Source organism: Merops nubicus, unplaced genomic scaffold (genome assembly GCF_000691845.1).
Source record: "Merops nubicus isolate BGI_N331 unplaced genomic scaffold, ASM69184v1 scaffold21187, whole genome shotgun sequence".
Classification (NCBI taxonomy): Eukaryota; Metazoa; Chordata; class Aves; order Coraciiformes; family Meropidae; genus Merops; species Merops nubicus.
The window spans coordinates 6,139-19,237 of NW_008622601.1; the positions used below are offsets into that span (position 1 = coordinate 6,139).

General features: G+C 42.9%; 1 protein-coding gene across 1 annotated transcript in view; it reads left to right on the plus strand.

Annotated features, from left to right (window-relative positions):
• The window catches only part of LOC103777313, a gene marked incomplete at its 3' end in the record, with an annotated part of 56,216 nt that overhangs the window by 4,379 nt on the left and 38,738 nt on the right, over nucleotides 1-13,099 (plus strand). Inside the window, exons 2-3 of the mRNA XM_008944866.1 lie at nucleotides 11,419-11,574; nucleotides 11,876-12,018. Of these exons, the coding sequence (XP_008943114.1) occupies nucleotides 11,419-11,574; nucleotides 11,876-12,018 (299 nt within the window). The remainder of the gene's footprint in view (nucleotides 1-11,418; nucleotides 11,575-11,875; nucleotides 12,019-13,099) is intronic.

Genomic DNA, 13,099 nt, shown 5'->3' on the forward strand with positions numbered 1-13,099 from the left:
ATGGCCTTTTCTGATTTATCATCTGCCTGGCTCTTGGCATTGCTTTGCCCAGCCTGTGGTGCTTAACCGACTTGGGCAGCTTCCATGGAGGAGTGTCGCTGGCAAGCAGGCGGGTGTTCAGCATCACAGCTTTAAAACCAATTGTTGCTGTTGGATGGTGGTGTGTTTGTGGCTGCAACCCTGACATTTAGAAGGTTCAGGATAGGTAAAGGAAGTATCCTGGAATGGCTTTTTTGCATGTGTGAAGGGCACAACTGGTCAAGAAATACATGCCTTAAAATGGCAAAATCTTTAGGGTTTCTGTCTTTCTGTGATACACTGCTGTAAATTTTGTGTTTGCCTTTGTCTCTCTGGGGGAACTTTGGAGGAAGAACCACAGCTTCTGTTTTTCCCTTCTTGTAAGGCAAATGTAAGATAATGCTACTTTTTAGTATTGAGTCTTCCAATTCTTATGTGGTGAAATTCAGTCCTTAACAATGCTGTTATCTCCCTATCTGGCCCTGGTAAATATGAGCCAGTGATCTAGTGAAGGCCACAGAATCTCCTCAATAAACAGAGAATGTTAGTTGCTGTGGAAATCTTTAAAATGTAGCTAATCTTGCCAGGTTCAATGTAATGTTCCTTAGATGACGTTAATCACAGTAATAAGATATGGGAGAGGAGGGAAAACTGGATTTACTGTGTGGCCCCATCGGAGAGACACATGCTCCTTTCTCTAATGGTTTAACAACATCATCACAGACATAAATTTCTGTCTTGCTTTTGATAGGAAAAATGTTTCATTCCTGAATCTTGTGCAACTAATGTTTTTGGCTAACATCAGCTATCATATGTGAGTTAATGTCTGATGCATCCTCTCTTGGGGAGATGAGGTCCTGCCCTTGCAGGGACTGCGGGTTTTGTAAGTGATCTAATAAGGGTCCTCCGTATCCTCTGCCAGAGTCCTGAGCACACCGGGCTGTGGTGGGACCGAGTTCTGCAGCAGGAACCCTTGTATTTGGCAGCAAAGCTTTCTTCTCCCTGAAGGAGCTTCCTTCACCTGCTATGCTGCTACTCATGTGAAGATGTTCGTCAGTGGAAATGTTTGTTGCTGTTAACCTGCTTTTTTTTTTAAATTTAAACTGTTTTTTTTTTTTCTTTAGCCCCTATTGTGTAGCTCAGGTAACCATGCCTGTCAGTGGCGTGTTGGTCCTAGGAAAATAGGCTAATACAAGAACTGAATTTATTTTTAGTTAGTTTTTAATCTTTTCTTTAATATGATTTGTTGTCAATTAATGCAACAAAGGTTCTGTTGAGCTCCCTCAGTGTCAGGCTCTTATGAGATTAGGGGTTTGATGATAAAGGTGTGAGCATGGATGCCAGTGTGTTGGCATAATAAAATTACAGTGTGTGTGTGTAATGGTTTAAAAGCTGTTTAGTTGAACTAATTAAATGCAGCAATAAACTGAGGCTTGTTACCAACAGGTGTGTCTGGTTCCTGCAGTGTCATGTTCTGACCCTGTGCTGTTTAATGCTCCTGTCAATCTTCAGGAAGAAAATGTATAAGTAGGATTGAAAGTTTTGTTGGATGACTTGGAGACCACAGGGAGTATTGAATAATGGAGGCGGTTACTGGCAGCCGTCTGCATTGCTTGGTGGACTGGGAGCAGGCAAAACAAAATCCATTTATTGGGCTAGCGTGGAACCGTGCTAGCAGCGTGAGGAACCCAGTGTGGGAAACAACAGCCTGGAAGAAAGTTTTGAGCTTTTGATGGATTAATCAGCTGAACGTCCCCCTCCTGTGAAACGTAGCCAAAAGGGTAATGTATGAGCATGGGAATTGGAAGATGGAGTATGGACTGCGTGTGTCTTTGGCATGGCAGCAGCAGCAGCTTCTGGAGTATTGTATCCTGTGGTGATGCCCTCTGTTCGGGGCGGATGGTGATGAATTGATGAATACTCTGAGGGCGACCACAAGGAAGATTAAAACGCTGGGATCATAAGTGAATGATTTGAGGAACCCTGCTTTACTTATCAAAGAGATGCTTGGGGGAAGGGAGCTTTCAGTAAACTGCCTACATGAGGAACAGATGTTCAATAATAGGCTACTCAGTTGAGCGGATTATGATATAACGCATTTGAGGCTAAACAAATCCAGGCTTGAAATACAGCACAACTTCATGGCGAGGGTGAATGGCCGTTGGAACAGGTTTACCAAGGGCTATGTGGGCTGTCAGTGGCAAGTTTAAAAGCCCTGATAACATATTCTACCCCAAAAATGTGCTGCAGTTCAAACTGGAGTTAATTAAAAAAAAAAAGCCTTTCTGTCTTCTGCTGTCCATCAGGCCAGCCAGCCCCCACATCCCAGTCAGGTCTGGCCAGTTGTTCAGGTAATCTTTGGGGTTTCTTCTTCACTGTGGGTACCCAACGTAGGTAGGACAGATGATTTGCAGCTGGCTTCACTGGCTAATTGTGACTCCTTTACAGGCTCTGACTGCTGCAGGGCTTTCACCACTGCCTTGCTCTCCAGCCTCTGCTTCTGCCTCTCCTGTCCGTTGTGCTGGTGTCCATCCCTTCCCTCCCACCTCAAGCTCCTTTCTGACTAGCTCCATGAAATACTGTGGGCTGCATGTCCCTAACTCCCTCTTGTGGGGAAATTTAAGCTATGGAGAGTTGAAACTTGGCTGGGGCAGGATGGAAAACAAAATGTTGGGATCTGTTGCATAAAATGTCTTCTGTGACACAACCAAAAATTTCCAGGGTGCTGAAGGAAAATGTCAACACTAGCAGCTGCAGCCCACAGATGCATGGAGCAGGTCATGCCTTGGAGACTATTTCATGCTCTCTACAGATACAAGCCTGCAGCAAGAGTGCGTTTTTGTTCAGTTTGTATGTTTTTAGGCATTTTTCCCTCACAGTACTCAAGAGTTCTGAATTATGTACCTGCTACAATGCACGAACAGTGCGGGCAACGATTCATCAGCAAACTGACTTATTCTGCAGAACACTGGGTAACCCTGAGATATATTGGGATCTGAAAGCAGTTCTTTGATTTCTTCAGCTGTTAATGTCTTCTAGTGCATTAGCACCTCAGGTCAGGTATTTTGCCTTTCAAAGCTTCTTGACTTCCTCTGATCTTTGCACAACTTGCTTCCCTCAAACTGCTGAAGCCCAGATAAATCAAAGAGAGAACTTCCACAATATTGTGTTTTTCTAAAGTCTGGAAGAAGCCTTTTTACAGTGTAGTTGCTGGCTAAAACAGGGAGCAGAAAGGTCTTGTGCAAGATGCTTTGGGAGGTCAGCAGGACGAGGTGGCAGTGGAGGCAGCCCTGACCCACATCCCAAGGCTGGAGTGGAGGCCTGGCCGAGTGCAATCATCAGGCGGAGTAGGGAGTTAGGAGGTCACGAGCAGGGTGGAGCAGGTTCACAGAGTCCTGAAAACCAGAAGAGCTGAATCCCCTCCCTGACAACACCACTGCGCTGCTGTGCGCAGCTGGAGCACAGTAACTATTTTGATAAACTTTTACTCTATTGCTACTAAATGAGTTTCATCACCAACCCTTAGTTCAGAGCCTGGAAATGGTATCTTTGGCTCTTGCACTCATGTAGTATTCCTACAATGCAAATCCTGCTGAGGAATTGAAGTACAATTACTGTTTAAGTCAGGGTGCTTGGAAGTGTTTTGGAAGAGGAGCATGGTGTTGTGGGCACGTGATCTTAGTGGCCAGGAGCAGTTTCCACAGCACTGTTTTCTGCAGCAGAAAGAATCTGTTGTGCATTTTTCTGCATTTTGGTTTTTCAAAGCATAGGCCCATACAGAATGCCCAAGTCAGCAAGAACATTTTCATTTTCCCTTGTTCCATATTGAAATCTGGAGGGATTCAGCACAAGAGTCTTAAGTATGTGCAGCTTAAACTGAAAAAGGTCCTGGCAATGTGTTCTTCCCACAATGTGCTTCCTGCCTCCTTTTCATGGGTTTGAAAATGAACATCTGCCTCTGCTCTTGACTTTACTGAGTATCCATGGATAAGCCACTTTTTTTGTTACTTCCATCCTTAAATCAGAGTGTTTTTTCCTCAATAGGAAGAATGGAGGTTTCTTTCCTCAGCAGGGAGAACCCACAGTTGAATCTTTTACAGCCAGCTACAGTGGCACAGTCACCTCCAAAGGCAGTTCCTGGCCCTGTGAACTCATTCACAAACCATCACAGGCTGTACTTCTCCATTCAGGAGTCACCAGCCAGGGAGCAAAAATGGTTAGAGGATCACTTTCCTCTGAGTTGCAGGGCAAGAGAGCTTTGTAGAATCCTTCCTGGGTACACAAATGGAGCACAACCAGACTGGTCTTTCCTGCTGCACAATCACAGTTGTGCTGGTAAGCAAGCTGTTGGCTGGCACAGGTGGACCTGTGTTACGTTGTACAGGGTCATTGGTGACCAGTTGGGCTGTTACTAGAGGGACCAGAATCACACCTGGAATCATGTTTAATAGCTGTGTGGACAAGTATTCACTGTAAGCACTATCTTCTTGTTTTATTTTGGTTTATATTGACCCTGGAAAGTTACAGCTCAGGTTTACACCATGGCTGGGCCCTGGTGGCCCATCATAATGGGTTAATTAGTGGAGACTGGTGGGTATGGGAGCTAGTTCTGGCAGCTAGAGTTCAATATATCATCCACTCAGTTTGGGACATTTGCATAGAATTCACATTTTGGCTGAGCCTGTGCATGTGAATGTAGGTCTGCATTGTTTCTTTTCTTTGAATGACTGTTTAATTAACTTGAAACTTAATTATGCAATTTGCCATCTGCCTAAATCCCTACAGTCATTTCACCGTTCTTCTCCACTTCCACCAAGACACTCCCTTTCCTGGAAGTTTGTCTTACTTTTCAACCATTAAGATAATTTCAAATCATTCACATCCTTGGTTATTTTTGAGGAATACTCAGAGCAACATTGCAGAAACTCCCTTTAGCTCTGTGGTCAGGCTTGGACTGAGCACAGGAGCGTGCTTCTGAACCTCCAGTTTAGGATTCTTTGAGTTTGTCTCATCAGAGAAGAATATTTTTTTTTTTTCTATTTACTCATGATAAGGAGAATGTGCTTTCTGCTAGACCTAAGATTTGGCATCTGAAATACAGCCTTACCAGGTTTATCTCTTGGAAGTCTCTTTGCTGCAGTGAAACCTCACTGAGCTGATAATGTATCTCAAATATGCCTTTCCACTCCCACATCTCTAATGAATTCTTTCCCATGACATCCTCATTTCTCTCTATTGCTTTGTCTTTAATCTTGAGCCATCTACTTTATTTATCCTCTTTGCTTCAAGATACTGCAAAATGTATGGATGTGGTTCTGTTCCAAGGCTACTGGAGAACTCAACTCATGTTGAGAGAGCAGTGTTGAAGCATGACTGTTCCTAGCACGGGCTGAAGGGGAGCTGAGCTCACAGGGAGTGTGTTGGATGGATTTTGAACCCGCTTGTGTTATTTGGGCTCTAGCACAGTTTTGTTTGAGAGATCTTCCAATGAGTGTCTTTTTTCTTTTTTCCTGGTACAGAACTCTTGCCCTGAGCAGCTAGACCAACAGCTGTCTTTGTGTTTTTCCTTTTAAAACAAAATAGAACAAAAAAGTACTTGGCTGTTACATTGAGTGGGACATTTAATCTCTTAAATCCGCAAAATATTTTGCAAAACATAAATAGCTGGTTACCTCTGGCCAGTCTATGACCAGTGTTTTTGTTGACATAACTTGTGTTTGAGATCACTTCAATGATGTTTGTTGGTTTTGCCTGTGTGTGGCAATTTGATTCCGGATGCTGTAGTAGTCATTTAAGTGCTTGGAGTTTTTGAGTTAGTCACTTATATAACATGGCATATACTGGATGTCACTGATGCACTAGAAATTAAAAACAGTGTGACAAGCATAATTTGGCTTTTAACCAGGAAGGAATTATTTTAGGGGCTTCTTTGAGCAGCAGAAAATATCAGATAGCTTTTAAATTGCCTGTTTAAGCAAATGAAAGGGGAAGACATGGGGATCTTAGCAAAAACACCCTGATGTTAATGCAGTTTGTACTGGCAAAGCATGCTTTTGCTAGCAGAGTTTATTTGACTTTGGAGAATGAAATGAGTAGTTGCCTGGTACAACAGTGTCAACAGTAGGTCTGTGCCTATTCAGAGCTACCAGCCAGGAGCTGCATCCTCCCAGCTCATCAAAGCTGGCAGAGTTCAACTCACACAATTACCTGGCAAGGGTTGCTCAGGGGCTATGTAGGATTTTGGATTTTTGGGGTTCCAGATGTCTTTCCAAAACAAGACGGAGTTTGTTAGCTGAACTCCTGTACTGAGGCTATAAATACACCCTGTTACACATCAGCATCCAGAGTGGTTCATAAAGTTGCAGGTGGGATGTCCTGGCAGCTCATGGAGAATGTTCATTTGCTAAAAGACCAAATCTGATGGTTTCTGAAGTTTACTTTGCCAACACAGCCAGGAGCAGAGGGCCAATTTGAACTTATAGATCTGTGCTTTGATGCCTTGGGCTACCATATCATTGACCTCTAATTCATTAAGTCTCTAGTAAGGATGAGCAGGAATGTGCCATGCTTAACACAGTCTGAGTTAAATGAGAGTGTAGGACTAAACAGGGGCTGGCATAAGAGTGGTTCTTGTTGCCTTTAGTTGGTTAATTCCTCCTTTTAGAGGAGGGCAGCATTGGATGACCCTTTATTTGGTAGCTACTGTACCTTCTAGCTCATGGGTGTATCCCTACAGAGTTTTACTAAGTGCATAGCTGGGTTATCTTGAACTAAATGTCAGGGAACCTCTTAGGAAGGTTTGAAGGAGGTTGGTGTAAGTCACTGAAGTGTGTCAGCAATGAAATGAAACATTGTCGAAATATGGACAAATATTTAGTAACTGTTTGTTGAGAGTGTCTCGCTATCTGATAAGAAATTGTTCTATTGCATGTTATCCGTTCTGGGGATATGCTTCTGTTTCTTCTCATGCTTATGCTAACTGCAAAGCGAGGGTATTTGAAAGATGACTTTGCATATATAGATCATGATCTAATGCTGGGAAGCAATGGAAAATCCTCTTACCAATAGTGGAGGTGGTGATGCTGATAAAGGTAAGCTGTAGATGGAAGTATTTAATGTTGGAAAAGTTTGGGTTTTTTTTATTATTGTTCTGTCCAATGCTTTCAACAGAATTCCTTGCTTTTAAGCGTAAAAGGAACCATTACGTGTCAAGATAGCTGTCAGTGGGGTGAGAATCCTAAACCTGTAGAGGTGTTACCAGCACAATTGTGGTGCTCTCATAGTCCTGACTGTCCCAGGGACCTTGGTTAAATGTAAATAATGTAGATTGAATCAAAGCTGGAAATTTAGCTGGAGGTAAAATGTGTAGTGACAAAGCAGATGGCCTTTGAGAGGAAGGGGGAAAGGTGTCCCAAGATGTCCATATCTTGGAATTCACTTGGATCTCTCAAGTAAAACTAGTTCTTGCTGGATCCTGGATGGGAGGTATCCAAGGAGTTATGGATGTGCTGATGAAAATTCATTGAGGAATACTTTTCTTCTTTGCTACTAATAATCAAATAGCTTGTCAGGTGTTAGAGGGCAGTTGGAAATGTTTTATTTTTGGTAAATAAAATTGAGGGTCTTGATACTTTCTTGTGTAAAGCAATATGCAAATTTAATACAAAATTAAAGACTTTCTGGCCTTGCTAACTTCATGTTTAGTTGTACATTCTAGTTGATTTAGTTGACCATCCAGTTGTTCAACTGACTAATAGATGTAAGTTTAATTAAATGTAGTACTTCTCAAAACCTAAACTATAGAGTGATTTTCTATAAATTATGTCAAAATGAGCTGATTTAAAGCATCTAACCTCCTCTCTTACTGTAAGCCAAATCAATTATTCTGGGAAGCTGCCTGCCTGCATTTCTTTTTTACCCAAATAAGAAAAGATTAATGGGTACTTAGGTTTAAAGACCAAAATGTGCCATTGTGTGATGTTGTTGTCATGACGGAGGTAAAGTGTGGTGGTTTGCATTTGAGATTGAGCTCCAGTGTTGTCCTTCCAGAGGTGCTCCACCAGCTACTGCTGCCTGCCTGCCTGCTGGGTGCTGGATCAGGCTCCTGGGTTGGAGCCTGCCCTCAGCTCCATCCTTTCTCCTCCTTTTCCTGGTGCCCATGTTGAGCATGAGAGCGAATCACCAATTGTGGATGGTTCTGAATGCCCACAAACACCACCTGCTTTTCTTTTCATGCCTCTCTAGCTGTGGAGGTGGATTTGTCTCTCCCTCCAGAGGACTTCAAATAATTAAGTCAGCCATCTTTCGTCCAGTTGTGTTATTTCCCATTGGAAATGGAAGAATATCTAGAAATCCCAGGCAAGTGATGGCTGTATCCATGGAGATCAGCTCTACATCATCTGTGCAGCCAGATAAACGTATCCAAACACGTTACATTTGCTGAGTGTTGTGAATACTTGAAGTGCCTTGTGTTAGAGTTGCTCTGCATTCAACCTTGGGTGCTTCTACACATGCAGAAGTGTTCAGTGCATTTGGGTTGGTTCACACCTGTGAGGATGTACCAACCACCCTCAGCTCTCAGTCAATGCACTTTGGTCTGCCTTCTACTGAAGTTATTTTAGATTTTTGTTATATTCATTTACTTATTAATTTTGTCATTATTTTGATATGTAGAATGTGTTATTTGTGACATCTTACCATAAAAATTTTTTTTATCTTAAAAATCACACAACTATAACACCATGGAGAAAGTAAGACTTCTGACACACCTAGTGCTAGAATAAAATTTAACTAACTTTGTGATAGCAGTTATTTCCAAAAGGATAGTCTCAATATATCCTCCTCTATCCATAGACTACTCAAGTTACTGTTTGCTTTGTGGAATGATCTCTGTTTATCCATCAGAATATTAATGCTGGGCAGCAGGGACATCACGGAAGCCCATCACGAGAAGTATTTCTAGATTCTGGTGGTAGAGGACAGGTGCATTGCAGAAGCAAATAGTGAATCTAGCTGAAACAGATGGCAACCTGTAGTCGGCTCCCTTTCTTCTAAAAGGAGAAATACAAGAAAAGACAGTCGTGCAGAATTTGATGTGTTCCAGTTGAATGCTAATTGTGACAGTTGTATGTGGTTTTGTTTAGTCATAAATGTCATGGCCAGCACCATCAGATGCTTACCCAATGTGGCTGTGTGTAAACTGGCTTGCGAGGCAGCTACATTGAAGCTGTGTTTCTTGATTTGAATACTTTTTTTATGAGTTTGTGTCCGAGTCTGGGCAGATGAAAAATCCCACCAGAGAGCAAGCCAAAGGCTTAAGTGTTGGAAACATGCGAGTGCCTCTCTGCATGTGCACCTTTTTGGCAGGGAAAGGTGCTCCTCCACCATTTGCCGTTCCTGTGCATTATTTTTTGGCTGTAATGACCCCAATCGTTTTGAACTGATGGCCATGGCAAGTGCTGGGGCAGCTCTGCTCTGCACTGCCTAATTCTGTCTCTCAGCTCACTTCCAGACTTAATAATTATTTTTTCCTCTTCTCCCCCCCTGCATCTTAGTTTTCTGCTTTATTTTTAGTTCCTTCTTAATTACATGTTAAGCCTCCTTTTTATCCCATGTTCTTTAATTCATAGTATTTTCTGTGACTTGCTGTCATAGAAACGAGGGCCTTAGCGGGCCTTACGAGCCCGTGTAATCCATTTCACTACCTCAAGGAAAAAACTACTCTTTTTAGACCAGCTCTGGCAGACATCTGTCTCACCTATTTTTAAGACCCTCCAGTGAAGCAGATGGCATGACCTCCCTGGGTGATCAGTCTAGTGCCTTGCTTTTTAAATGGCGTTCCTGAGATCCTACCTGTTGCAGTTTCGGTCAGGTTCCTTCACCAAAACATCTCTGGAAACTATCCAGAGAAAACCCTGTTGCCAATTCAAGAGCTGTTCTGCTCAGATCACTCTAGTCCATACTTTCAGTTTCGGTGTCTGTTTTTGAACTCAATCTCTCGACCCTTAGAACATTTGCAAATCGGTTCATAGGGCATTTGCAAGTCAGTTACTTTTAGCTTGATTTCATCATGTGGGCTGTATAGGTAGGTATTATTGCCTTCTTTACACTGGCTGCATTACAGCTGTAACCTCCCTCAGACAGTCTCCTCCCTGGAGGCAAGAGCAGAGTATGAAAGGCTTGATCATGTAGAAGGAGACCAAACTAAGTTGCCCTCATCCTTGTCACTGAACAAAGACTCCCTCTTCACTTCAGTGTCCTGTTTGGAGACTGCTGTGGCATTTAATCTCTCCTTGGGCTGTCTGAGCTGGCACCTTGAGTTGTTCCTCTGCCTGTCTTGGTGTCTCCTCAATTAGGAGGAGCCCTCCCTCTTCCTGCTAATTTGCTTGTTATTGTATGTGGAAGTTGCTTTTTGCCTGTGACTGGGTAAAGTAGCGCTTTTATTATACCATATTTTTAAAGATCTCTCCTTAAGTACAGCTTTTTAAACAGTTTTTTTTCTTGCTGCTTCAGTTTAACTCTACGAAGCAATCTGCAGTTTTGTTTGTGAAGGATACCATAAGTAAAAAATTTGCCTTGTAACTTGGATAGCCCCATAGCAAATAAGTTGGCATTGCACATTTTCTGACTTGCAGGTAGAAGCTTGTACCCGGGGAGTGTAGCCAGGAGGGGCTGGAAGGCGAAGCTGTGATGACATGTTCAGTCTCCAGGTGGAGGGCCAAGAGGGCAGCTGCACGGCGCTGGGTTGCATTCCAATGTGCTGATCCGTGGAACAGCGTTGGCATATGCTTTGGAAGCTGCTGCTGGCTCTCCTGGCTGTAGGGAAGGGGCTGAGGTGATGGCAGGGAAGGAAGGGGTGAGTCTTTGCAGAATATTTTTGTGTGATCGTGGCCTGTTCTGAGCAGGCTGGACATTTCTTTGTAGTGTCGTTGGGTACCGCGCTGCCTCTGGTAGCTCAAAAGTTAATTACTCAACAGTGGGTTGTTAAGATTTTTTTTTCCTGCTGGATTCCTAAACTACTTAATTAAGTTGTAGGGAAGTTCTATTTTCTCACTGCTTGGGGGCTTAATGGGGTGGAGGCTTTGGAAACAGTTTAACAATTTCACGTTTATATGTTCTGATGAATTTCCCAGGATTTTGGAAGGGTTGTATCCAACTTCAGTATCGTAATTTCCAGAGTTTTATTTATGCTAAAATAAGTTAGTGGTAGATTAAGAGGCAAAAAGAGCCAACAGATTACAAGCGAACTAATGAAGACATCATTTTGTTTAGGTAAAGACCATGACTCACAGTTGTGACTTGTACTTATGCGCCATGGATCAGGAGTTTCACCAGGACCACAAGCTGGCAATGGGGTTCCTCTTCCCTCCCCGGTTACTTCAAACCTGTGTTTGATTTCAGGTGCAGAAAAGAGAGGGTTTGCAAGGACCAGAAACAACTCTGAATCTTCAAGAACTCCTCATAACTTCGACAGGAAGAGGCAACTCTCTGAATCACAGACAGAGACAATGAACAATTCAGACAGAATAAATCCTAGACAACCGGGATCTCCCAGAGGTATTAAAGCAGAGTGTGTACACACTTCAGGAATAAGCTGTCTTGAAGTGTGTGCTCAGTGCTATTAAAAGATGGGGTGGGATGAATACTCTTAACTCTAAAATGAGCTGTACAAGACTGTCGATTATTTGCAAAACATGATTATTCCAGGCTTTTTGGTGGTCTGAAGTTGGATGCCAGTATTTCTAGGCAAACTGTTCTCAGAAGTTTAACTTTGAACTCAAAGCCTTTGTACAGCTGCTGTCAGGATACATAGACAAGTTTGGTGGGCAAGATAACACTTCTGAATTTTTGTTTGCAGGAGGATCCTATGCTGCTGTCTCAACGTCAGGTGACAGAAAGAATCTAAATAAACCCAATCGAGGGAGGAAGAAGAGTGTATTTGAAGCCTACATGTCAAAAGAAGATGTTTCAACAGGACTGAAAAGGGGAGAGCTAATTCAGGTGCCTGGAACATACAGTGTCCATGCTCTTGTGATAAGTCTGTGGAAACCACAGACAGTTGGTGGAAATCAATGTCAGTTGGTTGCATGACAGGGAATTGATATACCACTTGTAGATGCTAAAGGAAGATTTTTTTCCCCTTTCTCAGGAGGTTCTAGAAGTGGAGTGAAATGTTCAGCTGAAGTATAGTTTTTGGTTTGATTGCATGTTCTGTGGATTTCCTGATTCAGGTTTGTAATGAATTGCAGAGTTCTGGTTGGATGGTCTGCTAGCCACGATAGTCATTATTGTGGAGTCACTTGCTTTTACAAATGGTGCTGAAAAACACAGCAGGGGCCAGCAGCCTCTGTCTTTGTCAGTGTTAAGTAAAAATGAATGGTTTTAGCAAGATACTCCTTGCTGAAATTCCTCACAGAGATGTTCATTAGTCCTCAGCAATGAGGTGCAGACAACTCTGCTTCCAGATCTACTCTTCTTTTTTCAATCTGTCAACTCCTCCAAGAAGTCTCCCTCTCAAAAAAAAAAAAAAGGATAGTGGTGGTGAAGGTGATGCTGTGGTTTCTGGGGGTCTCATAGGACTGTGCCTGCCAGGGCATTGTAATAACTTGTTATGAACTATCATGGAACTGGTTAAATTAATATCAAATAGCCAGGTGGTGGTAGTGGACCTTTGACTTGCTTGTGTCATTTTCTTTGTACCCCCTAAGGTCATAGGGCTGACCCAGCCACTGATGCCAGTGTATGGTTTACTGAAGTAAGGCATAGGTAGTTGTTGGAGCTGAAGAGCCCATCAAGATACAGAAGATCATGTGCATGTGTGTGTATGATTATTTGCTTTGAACAGCTAGCAATAGGCATGTTCTCATTTTACAGATTCTAAAGATCAAAGATTGGACTTTGTGCTTCCATTTGGAGGGTCAGAACTGCAGTCATAAGTAGGCAGCAATTCTCTGAATATCTAGCAAAACGTGGGGGTGGACCCACCATTTGTGTGGGCAGCTGGATCTCAGAAGGAGCTTTGCATAAAGGCAGGAAGGGCTGGGGTTCACTGGGGTGTAGAAGAGGGTAGTATCCTGGAACC